General features: G+C 35.0%; 1 protein-coding gene across 1 annotated transcript; it reads left to right on the top strand.

Moving 5' to 3' along the window:
• Nucleotides 1-17140: 17140 nt before the first annotated feature.
• LOC110626885 (ethylene-responsive transcription factor ERF023) lies at nt 17141-17913 on the top strand. Its single transcript, XM_021773055.2, has one exon. It carries the CDS (start codon nt 17168-17170, stop codon nt 17729-17731), a length of 564 nt encoding a protein of 187 aa, XP_021628747.1. The 5' UTR covers nt 17141-17167; the 3' UTR covers nt 17732-17913.
• Nucleotides 17914-18609: the final 696 nt, after the last annotated feature.

The raw sequence follows: 18609 nt of genomic DNA, 5'->3' as shown, positions 1-18609 counted from the left end.
AGATAGTGAGATTACATGGAGTCCCAGTGTCTATAGTTTCAGACAGAGGACCTCAGTTTACCTCCAGATTTTGGCGAAGTTTGCAGAGTGCTATGGGCATGAGATTAGATTTTAGTACTGCTTTCCACCCACAGACTGATGGACAGTCAGAGAGGACCATCCAGACCATAGAGGACATGCTCAAAATGTGTGTATTAGACTTTGGCGGTTCTTGGAGGCAGCATCTACCTTTAGTAGAGTTTGCCTACAATAACAGTCATCATGCTAGCATTGGGATGGCTCCTTATGAAGCCTTATATGGGAGGAAATGCAGATCCCCTGTTTGCTGGGAAGAGGTAGGAGAGAAAGTTCTTGCAGGGCCAGAGTTGGTAGAAATTACCAGTAAAACAGTGCCAGTAATCAGAGAGAGAATCAGAATAGCACAGAGTAGACAGAAAAGCTACGCAGATATTCGCCGGAAACTGTTAGAGTTTCAGGAGGGAGATTGGGTATTGCTGAAAGTGTCTCCAATGAAAGGAGTGGTTCGTTTTGGGAAGAAGTGTAAATTGGCTCCACGATACATTGGACCCTTTGAGGTTTTGCAAAGGATCGAAAATGTATCATATAAGCTGGATTTACCTACTTCTATGGAGAGGATTCACCCGGTATTTCATGTTTCTATGCTACGAAAATTTGTGTCAGATCCGGATCAGGTTATGAGTGCACCTGATGTGGAGATTCTAGAGGATCTCACGTATGTAGAGCAGCCAGTACGGATTCTGGACACACAGATCAGACAGCTAAGGAACAAGGAGATTCCGATGGTGAAAGTTTTGTGGAACCACCATAACCTAGAAGAGTGCACTTGGGAGACGCGGGAGTCTATGCTCCAGCAATATCCACATCTATTTTGAGGTATTCTCCTTCTTTTGTTATAATTGTTGTTTGTCTTAGGAACATTCGAGGACGAATGTTCGTAAGGGGGGGAGAATGTAATACCCGGCAGAATCCGGCACCTGAATTCCTGTCGTCCGGTGGAATTCGGGGTGTCGGCCTTCTATAAAAGGGTAGGATTTATGTTTGACTAAGTGTTATGATGTGTTTAAATGTTTTTAAATTACATGGAACTAAGTTGTGAGTTGCAAGGAACCAAGGCAGATGAGCCAAGTTCGGCCGCCGAAGGTAAGTTCGGCTGCCGAAAGTGCCCAATGTTCGGCTTCCGAAGTTCAGGTTCGGCCCCCGAATGTTGCATGGTTTTGCATGCGATTGGGCAGCCGAAGCTGAGTTGGCTGGTCAGCTGAGTCATGGATTTTGACAGGTGTTGGCCTCAGATTCTTGCCAGGGAATAGGCCACGTCTCTTATGACTCATCTGTACATGTTTTGGTTGATCACACAGAAGGTTGAGGTGTTTGCAAAGGAGTTGAAAGTTGAGAGAAACTCAAGCCACGTTTTTGAGATTTTGAGGGTTTGAAGAAAAGTTGATCCGTTTCCCTTGTTCAGTACGTGCATCTTTCTATTTACAGAGGTAAGGGAAGATCTAGAACCTGTTTATATGTTTTCTGAAGGTTTTATGGGGTTAAAGGAAAGAGATGCATGCTTAGGTTAGTAATGGTAGTTTTGATGATTTATGCATGTATATATGTTTATGTGTTATGTTTGTTTTGTTGTTTGGGGTTATTAGCTAGTTTTGGACCCCTGTGATCATATACGTGAGTATATGTGTGTTGAATAGTTGAAGTATGCATGTTTGGAGAAATTGAAGGGAAGGAGGAGATGAGTTGCCGTTGAAGCTGAGTTCTGGATGAACTCAGGTTCGGCAGCCGAAGGTTCATTCGGCCGCCGAACCTCCTGCATGGTGGCTAGGTTGCCACAGTTTGCCCCCGAGTGTTTTTGCATGTTCGGCTCTGTTTGGGGGATTCGGCCGCCGAAGGTGCCGCCGAAGGTGCTTGAGTTTCGTCTCTGGAGAGGACATTCGGCCGCCGAACCTGTCGCCGAAAGTGTTCTGTCCAGCTTTTCTTTTGTATGTTTTGCATGAACTTTATAGTAAGATTAAGGGGATTCTTGGGTAGTACATGTAAGGTAGTTTGGTCCCTCATTTAAGTCTTTATGTGTTTATACAGACCAGAGGAACCAGAGAGAGCAGCAGTGAGTACTGCTCCAGAGTTTACTGAACCTGCAGAGTCAGTCCAGAGCCAGAGGTGAGTGGAACTAAACTTAGTATTTTTAATGAAACAATGGAATGTTTTAGCATATCTCATGCATCATGATTATGCAAATAGGTTGACTGCATTAGTATTCACGAATATGTTGCATTGCATTGTTAATTGTTGATGTGAGTAAATGCTGAATGATCCAATAGTCTCTGAGTTAAGACCAGGAGCCTTTGACTACGCCCTGGCAGGTATAGTAAAGACCAGGAGCCTTTGACTACGCCCTGGCAATGGTAAGTACAGAGGTGTTATACACATATACATATATGACAGGAAGACCAGGTGCTCGATTCTACGCCCTGGCACGGAAGTTACTGAGGCTATGTGGTGACAGGTTTACTCTTGATGTGGCTTGTCTGTGTTATGACGCATTCCATGAGATCATATGTTATGACTGATTTTATTATTCTACTCACTGGGCTATAGAGCTCATCCCACTCCCTTAATCCCAGTCTTGCAGGATTCAGTGTACAGTGTACAGAGGGAAAGTCTAGAAGAGTTCAGAAAGAGAAACTGAAACTTGTAATAGTTTAGAGTGGACATGTATTTATAAAGAGATGTATCAGTTGTATATTCAGTTAGAATTGTGCTTGACTTAGTAATGTTTTGTGTTGTAATTCTTTGGTTTGGATACATGATCTGTATATGTATATTGTATGTGAAAAACCAGGCTTAACAGATACGAGATAACCTAGCTAGAGCAAGCTCTAGTCAGGGGTACAGAGTACTGAGTACAGAGTTAGTGCATGCACAGGTTAAGCCTTGGTACAGAGAAAAGAGTTTTTATTTTCACTGAAAATGTATGATCATGTATGAGAATTACAGGTACACAGAGAGTATTACAGGCTTGCTACGGGTTCTGGCGGCCTTAAGCCGACCTGAATCCTAGCGCCGGTGACGGTCCGTTTTAGGGTCGTTACAGGTGAGGTCTTCTGCCTCATTGAGGTCTTCTGCCTCTTTGAGGTCTTCTGCCTCTTTTGAGGTCTTCTGCCTCATTGAGGTCTTCTTTTGCTAGGACCTCAGTGAGGTCTTCTTTTGTCAAGACCTTATTGAGGTCTTCTTTTGTCAAGACCTTATTGAGGTCTTCTCTTGTCAAGACCTTATTGAGGTCTTCTCTTGCTAGGACCTCAGTAAGGTCTTCTCTTGTTAAGACCTTATTGAGGTCTTCTTTTGTCAAGACCTTATTGAGGTCTTCTCTTGTCAAGACCTTATTGAGGTCTTCCTTTGCTAGGACCTCAGTGAGGTCTTCTCTTGTCAAGACCTTATTGAGGTCTTCTCTTGTCAAGACCTTATTGAGGTCTTCCTTTGCTAGGACCTCAGTGAGGTCTTCTTTTGTCAAGACCTTATTGAGGTCTTCTCTTGCTAGGACCTCAGTGAGGTCTTCTTTTGTCAAGACCTTCTTTGTCAAGACCTTATTGAGGTCTTCTCTTGTCAGGACCTCAGTGAGGTCTTCTTTTGTCAAGACCTTATTGAGGTCTTCTTTTGCCAGGAGATCTTGGGGACCCTGGTCTTCATGCTCCGGGAGGTCTTTTAAGATCCTCACCGGCCGTTTTTATTTTGTTTTCCCGGGAGTTCTAGGGGATCCCGGTCTTCTTTGTTTTCCCGGGAGTTCTAGGGGATCCCGGTCTTCATGCTCCGGGAGGCATCTTTAAGATCCTCACCGGCTGTTTTTATTTTGTTTTTCCGGGAGTTCTAGGGGATCCCGGTCTTCTTTGTTTTCCCGGGAGTTCTAGGGGATCCCGGTCTTGTTTGGTTACCCGGGAGTTCTTAGGGGATCCCGGTCTTGTTTGTTTACCCGGGAGTTCTTAGGGGATCCCGGTCTTGTTTGGTTACCCGGGAGTTCTTAGGGGATCCCGGTCTTGTTTGTTTACCCGGGAGTTCTTAGGGGATTCCGGAGTCTTCTTTGGTTACCCAGGAGTTCTTAGGGAATCCCGGTCTTGTTTGGTTACCCGGGAGTTCTTAGGGGATCCCGGAGTCTTCTTTGGTTACCCGGGAGTTCTTAGGGGATCCCGGTCTTGTTTGGTTACTCGGGAGTTCTTAGGGGATCCCGGAGTCTTCTTTGGTTACCCGGGAGTTCTTAGGGGATCCCGGTCTTGTTTGGTTACCCGGGAGTTCTTAGGGGATCCCGGAGTCTTCTTTGTAATTCGGGCTCTATGGCCTTACTGTCGCTTCGTCATCTCAGCTGGTTTTGTGCCTAACTGAGGTCTTGTTTATTTTTCTGAATTTTTCTACAAAATAAGAGCTTGCACAGAGCACATATAACAAGAATACTTGTTGTTAATTCAATAATATCTGTCAATAAATAATATGTCACACATGTCACTCGGTTTCATCTTCAGATGATCAATTTATAAAATACTATGCTCGAAAATATTGTGAAAAGTGTAAGTATTATTTACACTGTATAATTTTGAAATCAATAATAACTGCAAAACTATAAAGCGAAGGTAGCATAAAAGACTCTTGATTTTGAGGTTTGTCTGGTGGTGATGATGATAAATAATTAATTGCTTGCAGTAGTTGTGGATCGTGCGTAAGCTAATAAATCATTTATGATGGCATTGTTGTAATATTTGTAAAGAATTTGGGTACTTACCTCCTAGTAATTAAGAGTCACGTCGACCACTTTTGTATGGATTGCGTTGACATGTCACTTTACTGCAATTCCCTCAAACTCAATCTTGAAAAATTAATAATTTCGATATTTGGCCGACCTGCTGCAGTCCGAGCTCCTTTCGGTCTTGCTACTCCGACTGGCCGATTGACCTCCATATTTACATACGGACGAAATGTTAAATCATGATTCTTATTGGAATTCACAGCAATTTGCGGATAGAGCAAAGAAAATGCTGAAGAAAGTGATGTGCTTGATTTCTTCATCCTTGGAAAGTGTGCGTTATTGGAATTCAAGAGTACCCTTATTGTTGTAAAATCCAGCCATTTGTCAACTCTCTTCAATATGTGCGCTAGGCATGCCCATACCAAATCTTTCCCTATATAAGCAATCCATGCTAAAGTTGTTAGACCGTCCGCAGCAGATTTCAAATGGCTTGAGAAATTCAGCCAATCCCGCAAAATCAAGTTTCTGAGTTTGCTTAGCCTTAATGAGAAGCTCCTTCTGAACACTAAAAGCTTCTTGCGCAATCTTTGTAACCTCCAACACCTGTCCCCCAATCTTCTCATCCGCAGCCAAAACCTTACCAAAGAACTGTCCCAATAGATCGTCAAATGCCACAATTGATGGATCGATGGTCACATCAGCTCCACTAAAGTCCGAAACTCCATGGTCCCTAAACGCCGACGTAGACAGCGCCTCTAGCCGCGCCACCGCCGATTTGAGCCTGTCAATTAGCTTCTCCTTCATGAAGCAAAGCGACATCTTGCCTACTTCCTTCCTCCGTATATAACTGAGCTTTGTTTCCTTCCTTCTCTGTGGAAGCTTTCGATGGAGACAAAGAGCAGATCTGGGAGGACTCGTTGCGCCGACCTCACTTGCTGGAGCTCGACCAGACCAGCACTTCCTCCTCTCCTTTTTTTTTTTTTTTTTTAATATGTATATGTATTATTGGCAAACAAAAAGGCAAACAGAGGACACTTGTCTTGCTGTTATAGGCCCTAGCCCATTGTAAGAAACCCATGTATATTTTCAAGAGCTGAGTGCATCTAAGGTAAAAAAGAAGCACCAGAAGGAAAGTAACAACAATGACAACAGCCACAAACACAAGAGAGTTCAAAAGGGTACCTCCGAGCTTATCCCAGAAGGAGTCCGAGGTTGTCTCAGTGTAAGCCATGGTAGTTATGGTGTTTATTGTTGTTGATGCCGACAAGGAGTCCGTGTTGAGAATTGAGACCAGAATCACCACAATGAACATGCAGATTGATACTGGTGTTATGATTCTGATTATTTCTTCTCCTAAAAAATCAATAATGCTTTTGGGTCTTTGGATTTGAGCCATTTGGGTGTTCAATTTTTGGATCAATTTGAGATCGCGAGGAAGGGTATTCCCTCAGCTGATAGATTGGTGGCTTCAAGTTTACTCTGTTTTTGCATTGACTTTCAAGTGGTGGCCTCCTTCCCGTAGCGATAGTGGAGCCGAGCTCCCGGTACTAGACGATTATTTTTATCTAACCTGAAATGTGGGCCCGAATCCCGATCACAAACACGGCTCCGACCTCGATCACATCTCAGCTCGAGCACGGGTCCGACCTTAACGAGCGGTCTATCGCTGTGGCGGTCGGATTTGCCAAGTTCTTTTCTGCTTTGCTAAACACGGCTCCGACCTCCGACATTACACGATCCCCAGCAGAGAGCGGCAACTGGACGCGACAGATCATTTTTATCTGCCCTGAAATGTGAGCCCGATCTCCTCTGTGGCTCCGACCTCGATCACAGATCCAAGCTCGAGCACGGATCCGACCTCAGCGAGTAATTTTGTGCGGTGGTCGTTGGATTTGCTGAGCTCCTTTCTGTTCTGCTACTCCGACCAGCGAAACCATTGACGGTCTTACTAGCGGTGCTTGATCAGTCGTTCTCTCGACAATCAAACGGACTAATGCCGACCATGCCGACCTGGGTATCTCATCTCACCTTGTCTTTGAGCTGGACGGCATACCACGTCCGAACTTATCCACCTTGCCTGGATATTTGATTATTTCCTATTATCTCCAGGTTGCTCTGATACTTGAGGGGCGTTGCTCTGCAACAGAGTTGGATGGCTACGAATAGTGTATCATCTGACCTCATGTCCTATCCGACCTGAAATGTTAGTCCGACCTCGTCTATTTTTCATTTATTAATTCTCTCTCTAACTTGCTAACCTGAGATTTTATAGCCAACCTGCCCGCCCCTTTTTTTTTTTTTTTTTTTTTTTTTTTTTTTACAGAAAAGATTAAAATTTATACTGATAAACAAATATTTCAATATGAAATTTCACCTTGTCAGATCTCAAAGAAAAAGTTAGTAATAATAAAATTCAATAAATGTTAAAATAAACAACGAGGGTAGGAAAATGAAGATTAAGAGACTGTCAAGATATTCTTACACCAGCTGGGTCTTTCTTTTCAGCTGGGTTACTGTAAATCTCCAGCTTTCTTTTTCGTGTAAGCTTTCTTTTTTGTATTGTCTCCCTGTCGCCCCGATGCTTTCCATCTGTCCTGAAATGCGACTCCAACCTCGACCACGAATCTAGTTTCGAACATGGATCCGACCTCAACGAGCAATCTATCGCTGTGGTCGTCGGATTTGCTGAGTTCCTTTCTGTCTTGCTAAACACGGCTCCGACCTCCTTTTTTCTCACGGACTCCTCTTCTCTTTCTCTCACCTTCTTCTTCTCTTTTTTTTTATATTTTATTTATATATATATATATATACAGCGGACCTCAGAATTTCAACAATACATATATTCCTCACCCTTTTTTTTTTTTTTCTTTTACAGAAAATATTCACCAGACTTCAAAGAAAAAATCAGCCGTAATAAAATCTAATAAATATTAAAATAAATTATCTGAAAGACCATCAAAATATTCTTTAACACAATGAACCTTTCTTTTCAGCTGGGTTATCTGCTCAAACTTTCGTACCTTATGTGGATCTCAATGGGTGGATCTGAAAACTTTTGAGATAGTAAAATCTCTTTCGTGGAGGGCACATTCCCGGCCAAGCTCGGCGAGGGGTTAAAAGGAATGGGTGGTTGGTTGTTTGGAGTTGTAGGACTGGAAAATAAGAACCGCTGCCCCTCTTGGGCAGAGCTCAGATTATTTGGAATGACGTTAAGGTTATTTTCTTGGTGGTTTGCCATTGTGGATCTCAGTGGGTTTTGAAAGTGAAAACTCCGGTGATGAAAAGATCTCCTTCGTTTCCCACAGACGGCGCCATTTAATAAATATTTTCCTCTTCCTGGTCCATGATAGATATGGTTTTCTTCTGGGTCCTTTCTTGTTGGGCTCCCTGATGGGTCTCTCCATGTTCTACCTGGTGAAAGGATCTGTAAAATAAGAAAGAATGGTCAGGGGTCTACCGGGGGTGCCCCGGCAGAGGCCCTCCGACGCTCAAGTCAGATTTTATGGCTCAGAGTAGTATATTTAGGCAAAGGTTACAGAAAGAATAAAAATGGTGTCCAGGAAGGAGAAAGAAGAAGAAGAGAGCCCCCTTTGCGTGGCCTCTACCGTGATATATATATCTGTCTCTCTGCCACAATGCTAGCTGTCTTCTGTCGCTTAGCTTCGTATGTACGGATGTGTCAGGCACCTGCTCCATGCGTAACGGCCATTAATTCTCCTCTGATACGTATGATTCTCCTCTGATACGCATGCGGAAGGACCTACCAGCGGGGCATCTTGGTCATTTTCCCCTTTCCGAGCTGGGTTGAATGGTAGGGCTGAAGTTGAGCCTGGTGAGGGCCTGATTACTGGGCCGAGAGGTTTGGGCCGGTTTGATTGAGGAGTCTAGGCGGAGTCCGGCCCTGTGACTGAGCGGGCTGGACCTGGCTCTCGAGGGGAATATTGAAGCCTTCGGATCATGGACTGTTTTCATGGGCCTGGCCTTTATACCGGGGTGAAGAAATCCAGCGATCATCAAAAAGTAATAACATTAATTGAAAAAATCTAATGACATGGACTCAGAAATAAACTTTTCAAAGTTCATAAGCTTTTTAATATATTTTTAAAATTTAAAAAATTAATAAATGAGCTTTCATATACTATAAAGATTAAATATTTATTTTTCAAACATATTAATATAGTATAGATATGAATAATCTCAAATTTATCCTTTATTTGCTGTAAACAAATTTTTTACCAGCACATGCAATACAGGAAGACTTCAGGAGAAAAAATACATGATTTTTCCTTTTTTTGGCAAAATAAAGCCTACAGTCTAACATGAGATAATATATTAAGAACGTCATAAAACTACGCAGTGTAAAAAGCTCATAAATGGAATGCTCCATATCCCATCACCTAGCCCAAATCAAAAGGCCTTGGCCTAAAACATAGGAGCTCTAAGCCCCGAGACCTAACTTGTAAACAAACAAAACCTATCTCATCGTGCCAAGTAGTCCATGTCATTCTTAAAAGTTGTCTGTAGGGACCCAGGCCGACGAAAGATTAGCTATATTAGCCATACGAGAGGCACAACTCCAAAAGCAAAAACTAGCTTCAAAAATCAAAATTTGTAGCTGATTTTCCCTTCCCCCGAAACTCTCCAATCTCCACTAGTTGGGAAGAGAAGAAATTGTCCCTCTTTTTCTTTTTTCTCAAAAAACAAAAGAAAACGGAGAAAATTGTTAAGAGAAAATGCATGAAGAAAGGGGAAAATGGCAGCAGCCACTTTCCAGAGCCCCCACAAATTGCTCAGTAAGAGGGATGTTCAACGTTTGGAGATCGAAGGGCAGACAGTTACTTGTATGCCTGTGCCGCTTGCCACGTGCATACAAATCCATTAGAGACAAGCTGTCCCTTCAGTTGTGTGGCTCTTCCTAAATTCAGTCACATGTGATAATTTGATGTATCAATTTGTGCGGTGTCCGTATGCCTTGTGCTTATGCCCCTCCAATTTACGCATCATCCTCGCCATCCCCATCCCCGTCCTTAATTTTATTATATGCCGCTGGTTTACAAATCACATGAATCTATATTAGGATGATAATGGATAAAATAACTATAAATTCATATATTTAATATTTAAATTTCATTAACTATTTAAATTATTTTTAAATTTTAAATGACTTATGAAATTTTTACTTTTAAATGCTGAAAATTTCATTATTAATTTGTGAAATAATTTCAATTTACTTGTCTAAAAAAGAATCTGTTTTTCTAATTTCTGATTGAAAATGGTGGTGGCGACAATGGTAAAAAATGATAGTTTTGTATCAGATTAATTTTCTCAGATCTGAATTTAATTTTAGTGAGCTGAATAATTAATTTAAGATTTGTTTCTCCATCATAGTGGGCCTCAGAGCTAATATTTACGATATAATAATTTCAAATAAGACAAACAGTCACGGATGCTATTGCGACTGACGGTTGATGAAATTACTGCAAGGCCAACATTGGATAAGCCGAGTAGCGTAACTGACAAGCGAAGGAGTGGGCCTGACAGGTGACACATTGGACGCTAGGCTTTAGATTCCCAGGACCAAGGAATTCTTTCTTCGCCTAAGCTAGATGCTTGAGAATAGCAATAGTTTGGATATTTTTAATAGACGGTCCAATTAAATTTTGAATTGAATTCGCGTATTGTGTAATTAAACAAGTAATTAATTAAATGTAAATATACTTGTTTACGATGATATTTATATTTCCATACATTCTTTTAAAAAAAAAATAAAAATATCTCATATCAATATTAACCTTTAAAAGGTAAATTATTAATAAATTAAATTAAATAAATTAAGATATTATCTAAACAATAAAAATAATCAAAATTTAAGATAAAATTATATATTTTTAAAAATAAATTTTAATTGAATCTACAATATATATATATATATATACATATGTGGAAAGGGGAGGGGAGTAATTGAATTTTCTATATTACTATCTCTTTTTATATTATTTATCACTTTTATTTAATTTAATATAAAAATAAAAAAAATAAATATTTAATTTATTTAATTTCTTATTTAATTTAATATATAAAAAATAAAAATTTGAAATTTAAAAAATTTTCCATTTAATTAAAAATTTTCTAAAGAATCACGGTATAGGTATTTATCATCTAAATTAAATATTAAAATAAAATTTTTGTTTGTCAATTTTTTTATATTTATTTCTTAAAATAAATATAAAAAAATATTCTATTTCTAATATTTAATTTTAATTCATTTTAAACTCAATATAATTATATCTCTTTTTATTTAAAGACTATATATATCAAATCAATTAAAGAGAAAACGTTTTTTACTAATTACTAAGAACCGCACGTATTATATCAAAGCAAATTTTTATTAAATTTGTGAGCTTTTTATTTATTCTGTAAATATATAATAAATATGATATTTTTTATATGTAAAGGGATGAAACCATAATACTCATTATTTTTACTTAAATTTTATATATAACTATTCAATCACTTGAATTTCGAATAATAATATCACAATAAAAAAAATAAAATAATAAAAAATATATATAACGATCATAAATATAATTTATAGGTAGAATAAAAAGAAATGGACATTAAATTATTGGTTTTTAGAGTTGGATCTATTAAACTATTTAAAAGCATAGAAAATCACTTAAAAAATTAATATTGATTGATATAAAAGTAAATATTATTTTATTATAATTTTTTAAATATTTTATATTAAGTTTCACCTCATAATTTATATAATTTTTGTTGGAATTAAAGCCGTCATGTTTAATCTAATAGTATAGTTAATAAAATTAATACTGCTTATTTTTATATTTTTTTTTTTTTGAAATAGGGGTTGGGAGAATAGAATCTCAGACCTCTCAAGGTTACAAGGATGCACTATCCACCGGGCTAAATCTCGGAGTCCTACTTATTTTTATATTTATAAAAAATTTAAATATTACTTAATTTAGTTTTATTATAGACTGTATTATTGCAATTTCCAAACAATGTTGAGATTTCATTTTAGAAACTTTGATGATTTAAAATATGATGTCAAAGAAAATAAAATTATAAATTTTTTATTTATTTTTTATTTATTAAATAGGTTATATTTTATACTAAATTATTAATTAAATCATGTGTAGACTTTTAAAATACAATCGTTCATATGAAATCAACATATAATACAAAATTTTAAAAACAAAGGCATAATAATTGTCACAAAATAGTAACTATAATTATTATTATTATTATTATATATATATTGAATAATTCTTTTATATTTAATTAAATTTATTTCTTTATTTAAATATTTTATTTTATTTTATTTTAAATTAAAAAATTTATTTTTAATTTTATGAAAAGATATTGCTGATAATGAAGGTTACATTCTATAAAATTTTATAAAAATAAAAACTTTTCAATTATAGCATTATCAAATGCAATGAAGATAATATTAATATTAAATTATGTGATATATTAAATAAATGCTTATTATTATCTTGAAAAATAAATTCACTTTCATATTCTAAAATTTTAATAATTTTAATAATATTTAATTATTTTTTATATTAATTTTTTATTTAAATCACTCAAAATTTTAATTATGTAAAATTAATCATTTTATTGAAAATTTTAAAAATTATTTTCACAAGTTTATAATAAAATATTAATTTAATATTTACTTTTAAAAAATATTAATTTAATATTTATTTTTTAAAAAATATCATATAATAATACATTTTCATATAACAAACATAATCAGTAAATTAAATCTTATAGTCAACAAATTGACCCATTAATAAATAAAATTCTCCGTCAAAGCAAAATTTTAAAAAACAGTAACCAGTAAACTAAATTTTACAGTAAACGAATTTACTCATTAATAAATAAAATTCTCACAGAAAACAAAATTTTAAAATGGTATGTAACAGTATAGTTATTTATAAATTTATTTATTATTTAAAAATATAAATAAAAAATATTACTCTTAATAAAATAATTTTTAAAAAAATATTTTATTAAACGTGATAACTAATGTATAATTTCAAAATCAGTAAAATAAAAACAATATTAAAAATTAAAGATAATTATATAATACTATAAAAATATTATATAAATATGTTAAAAAAAATTAAAATAATATATATAAATAATAATTATATTATTAACGAGTTAAGATAATGTGTAAGACACGATTGGTTAATAGTAATTATAATAAATTTAAATATTAAAAATGTACAGGTATTTTATGTGTTATTATACAGTATAGAGATGACTATTATAACCATTTATGATTAGATATTTCAATTAACGCCAATAACTGTGTGGTCTATCGAAATAATCATTCATTCAACCTTTTGCTAGAAAAGAAAAAAAAATCAAAATACACTCAGCAGATAATTATTGATCTTCAAACAAAATTCCATTCCCAAGCGATGATCACACAAGCGTCATTAATTGTGTCAATCTTTATGTCGTTGGCGTTCATTGTATTATTTATGGTTGCTTCCTATTTATCTGGCCGCTGTTTCCGCCAATAATGTAATCTCTAGTGGGCCTATCGCAAAGCAGTTTGTGGTGTTGAGCGACTCATTCTCAACGGGGATAAACATGGCCCCTCAAAACGGCATGTGACGGAAAGACCCAAAGGATGATCAATTACACCATGTCACTATCCCTTCCTTTTTTTTTTGCAAAAAAATATTAGGCATTATTAAAAAAAACATATATTTTTATACTAATTCCTCATAACTGCCCCCCTTTATTTTATTAGATATAATTTAATGTGGAATACTAGACTAATCTAAAAACTCATGACACACAATTTCAAGCTAACCTGAATCCTTGTGACAGGTCCAAGCGGCAGCAACACATCTTTGTTCACTCAATCTCTATGACCCATAGTATGGCCTATGTCCACATCATAATTTTTTTAAATATAAATTTAAAAGTTACATTCATATAAACAGAAGAAAACTAAAAATATAATATTTTATAGGAGAATGAACATTCAATTGTTTTTTTTTATAAATAAAATCAAATAAATTAAAAATTAAATTTTATTATTTATAAAAATCAAATTAAATGAATTTTAAATAAAAATTAATTTAAATGAAATCGATCTCATTCAATTAGATAGTTATATTTTTATTTTTATATTTTAAAATTTAATTAAAATATTTTAATTTTTATTATAATTTAATATTTTTATATTATAAAAAAATATAATATTATATATTAATTGATTCGATTTGATTTTATTAGTTTTTTTATTAAAATTAAATTGAAATGAAATAATTATTTTTTAAAAAATAAAAATTAAATTAAATTAAAAATAAATCAAAATTTTAAATTAATTTAATTTGATTAATTTTTTCAATTTAATTGAAAACTGTTCACCACGGTAAATATTATTTTCTTCTGTAATCCAGCAATGCTTGGAGAAAAAAAAAAGTGATGTGTATGCCTCACAATCTCTGACGCGTAATTGCTTGCTGCATTATTATTTACTAGCCCTCCGATTCTGAATTTTAAGCAAAATGGACGGCTTGATTGACTTCTCAGAAATGGGGCTGTGCTTGCACATAGTATAGATAATAATACAGATAAAAGATTGCTAACACTAAGGACCCGTGGCAAAATGCCGGAGACGACAAACGACATTAAACAAATTTTGTCGTTCAAGGTCAATGAAGGTAGAACAAGAGCGACGTACTTGGTATGTATTCATTAAATTCGCACGCATGGAATTTTTTTTTTTTTTTTTTTTTTAAGTTTCTGTGCAACCAAAAGGATCCATGCTTTTAAAGGTTTCCTGTCTGAACGCATATTATTTGACATTAAATCATCAGAATGGCCTAATCTAAAAACATAGCAATTAGAATCCAAAAGCTATATATTTATTTTTCTTTAGTAGGTGATACTTTAATAACATACGTGTAATAAATTATTAAATTAATTTAAAATTTAGAAGTGGATAATTTAATATAAAGATAATAATAAGAGAGGGTCCAATGCTAATATCGAGTTGGAGTCTTATTTGCTAATAATTATTAGCCTTCATTTAAGATGAAATCTACAATTTTCACATTCATACCAAATCGACCTCCAAGATTTCTTTTAAAGTGGGATTCCATGTGTTTATATAGCTAAAGAAGAAGATCAATTTAACAGAAAACAGGAAAATGATGAATGAATGCAAAGTGTTTGTTATAGGGGACCGTATAGCTTTGTTGGATGCGAGGTCCCTTTTGTGAGAGGGTATAGGTTTTTGTATTATATGGGTTGGCATGTGGATATTAAAAGGAAATATGGAAAAATCCATTATAAAGTTGCTAGCTTCTAAAAATAGCATGAGGGATTAAAAAGGAAGAAAAATGCCAATTTAGAGAGGATGAGTACGTAGCCATCTTCATGCGTGATTTTAGTTATAGCAGATAAGATTTTATTGGCGAGTGGTTTCCCATACGTGAAGTATAATCTTTTAAAGGCAATCTAATTATTGTTTCCGTCACAAATCACATTATGTATATAAAGTGCTATTTTTTCTCTCCTACTACTAAATTTCAGTAATAAGACGTTAATAAAATTATTATTTTAATATTATTAAAATAAATTATATTTGTTATAATGTCTTTTCCAATTATATAATATAATAAAATTTCATGTTTTATGTATTAAAAATAGAGATGTAATATTTAATTACAAAAAAAATATTACTATTATCTAAATAATTTATATTTCATTACAATTTTCGGATATTAAATCACGGCTGTTTAAACCAAGCCGACCAAAATGCTAAGACACATCGGTTTAAAAACAAAATTAAAGGTGGTGAAAAAGGCATGGCAAGCAAGCTTAACGATCACATATTCACAATGATTAGAAAGCATATGTAATTAATTTAGTTACGATTGGAAATTATGTATTGGTGAAAACCTGTGGTTCTTATAATTTACATCTGATGATGAGGTTATGTCAATATCAAAAGTTTTACCCTCCATTGCTGCAATCAAATATATATCATATATACACCGAAAAAAAGTCCATTAGAAAACAAAGCATGTCACCAGTTTCCCGTGCGACCGTCCACCATGTGAACCTTCCCCCAACTCTACTCGACCAAAAGCTACGCCCCATTTTTGAGCTCTTGACAATGATGTTCCTTCCCAAGAGGGGCAAATTCGTCATTTCTTCCTTTGCTTGTCCTACGCCACGCACTCACCCCTCTGTATCAAGCTAATCACGACAAAGCAAGATTCTAGCAAACCACCATGTGTTTATATTCTTAATCTAACTTCAATTTGTTTTTATTTTTTAGTAGAAAGGGACCACTTCATTAAACAGGACTATGCTAAAGAAAATAGTATTGATGTTTTAGATCCAATAAGAGATCAGATTCAAAGTATAGTTTAGTAAATTTTAATTTTATTTTTCTCACGTATTCTTTTTGTGTAACCGTCGTTTGGTGTTAATATTTTTCTATTATATACGTACTGTAAGCTTATTTAATTTTATGTGGTGTCATTGAGATAGGGTGGTTAAAAGTGTGATTCCGACTAAACTTGTTAAATGATTAAATAATATAGGTGATCGATTTACTGGGACGATTGCACTAGAAAATGAGAATTCTGTACTTTCCTGAGTTGAGATTAGGTCGTTTGAGGTGTTTTCGATATGATTTTTGCTATGATTGGCATGTAATCTCACTAATGATGATGAAAACTCTAGTCTCCTTCGTTCCACAAACTGCATCAATTGATATATGAGATCAGTAAGAAATTAGACTTAAAATATGTTTTGGTAAACTTAAATTTTATTTCTCTTTCCTTTCTCTTTTATCTTGCAGTGATGTATAACTGTCGTCCGACACTAATACTTTTCTATCATATTCAATTGGCCGTACATATGAAGGTATTGTATCATTTTCTTTCGTTAAGCAGCCATTTAATTCTATGTGGCATTCTTATATACAATACTAGATATTATGGGTTTAGGTGTTATAGAGTTTGTGTTATGGGTCTAGGTATTATGGGATATGTGGGGATATATAGGTGAGACTACAGTCCTCTCGAACGGATTTTAGCCCAATTCAGCATACCCAAATGGAGTTCAAACTTTCATAAGACATATAGCCATACTTTGGATTTTAATTAAATTCAGACTTAATCATTCTAATATGGATTTCACCAAAATCCAAACTTCTGAAGCCTGGCCGTTATAAAGTATTAATTAGTGCTAAACAGTGTCGTATTTTTATTATTTGCTTGGCGAGTGAAAAATGCAAGGCAACATTTTCTTCCAGACAGGGGCATTTCCGGAAATTGAATAAACCGTTGTCATCTCTCGTACAAAATATAAATGCAGTGAGACCCTAAAGGCTTTAAGTTTGTAATGTAAATGGAGCAACCACCATACTCTGAAGAAGAACTCACCACTTCTTCTCCACAAGCAAGAATCAACCAGAATTCCGATGCTCCTCGCGGAGGCACACGACATCCAGTCTACCGGGGCGTCAGGAAACGACGGTGGGGCAAGTGGGTGTCTGAAATTAGAGAACCGCGTAAGAAATCACGTATTTGGCTAGGTTCGTTCCGTGCCCCAGAAATGGCCGCCAAGGCATACGATGTTGCTGCCTATTGTCTTAAAGGTTGTAAAGCTCAGCTTAATTTTCCTGATGAAGTAGAGGATTTGCCCCGGCCGTCGTCGTGTTTGGCTAGAGATATTCAAGCAGCAGCAACTAAAGCAGCACATTCAATGATGATTAATGCAGAAGAAAAGAGCAGTTGCAGCATCACAAATAGCGACGGTGACAGGGAAAGTGATGATTTTTGGGGTGAGATAGATTTACCAGAACTAATGAGTAGTGGGATGAGTTGGAGTTCGTGTGCATGGACAAGTTTCGCCGGCGAGTCCACGTTGCAGGATGGAGAAGCTCCACAGATGTTCAAGGCATGTCTGTAACGGGGCATTATCGTAGCTATTAACGTGCATGTCTGGTACTAGGCTTGTAAATCTTTACTCTCTTTATCCTTGTGTCTCACTATAGAATGTCAGCTGGTACTGTTAGCCGTATATGTATAATTTTTTTTGCAATATTGGATTAATATTAATTAATTGTAGTATGTGAAGAGTTTTAACATTAATAGCCTACTGCAGATACTATTTTTTATTTTTAATTGCCAAAAATAGCATTAATCAGTCCCAGTCCAAGACTTCCCCAGAGTTCACCCAGGTGTGATAATTAGTAAAGATTACTTATTATTATAAATATATAATAGTCATCATGGCATAATCTGGATTTTGATGTTTAATTATGTTTGTTTCAGCCTGCAAGTTATCGGAATGTATGTAATTTTCAGACTTATGTGGCTGATTTTTTGGGGTTATTTAATGAATGTGGTTTTATATTTTTATTTTTTATGTGATATTTTTTTTTATATAGTTGGGTATTTTTATATAATGTAAACTTAATAATAAATAATTATAATTTAATAAAATTTAGTAGATACAATATTACCTTAGCAGAAATTTTGGTTTGTTTTCTCTCTCTCTCTCTTTTTTTTTTTTTTTTTTTTTAATATGATAAAAGACAAATGGGAGACGTTATTTCAGAAACTAACAGAGAGATGATGTCCATAAATAATTTTGTATCATTAGGTAGGAAGCATGTGATGGAAAAGAGATGCGGAAGAAAAGGATATTAGATATATATATATATAAATAACTTTAAAAACCAACTTGCTTTTTCTTATATAAATTTATTATTTTTTATTTTTTATTATTACAACTATTGATATTCTCAATATAAAATAAAAGTATCTAAAGTTATTTTATATTTT

This window comes from Manihot esculenta, chromosome 1, assembly GCF_001659605.2.
Source record: "Manihot esculenta cultivar AM560-2 chromosome 1, M.esculenta_v8, whole genome shotgun sequence".
Taxonomy (NCBI): domain Eukaryota; kingdom Viridiplantae; phylum Streptophyta; class Magnoliopsida; order Malpighiales; family Euphorbiaceae; genus Manihot; species Manihot esculenta.
The sequence above is the reverse complement of the archived record's forward strand: the minus strand, read 5'-3'. Positions and strand labels throughout refer to the sequence as shown.

Bases quoted from the DNA above. Each gene is read 5' to 3' on its own strand.
- LOC110626885 (XM_021773055.2), top strand. From the start codon at position 17,168: ATGGAGCAACCACCATACTCTGAAGAAGAACTCACCACTTCTTCTCCA.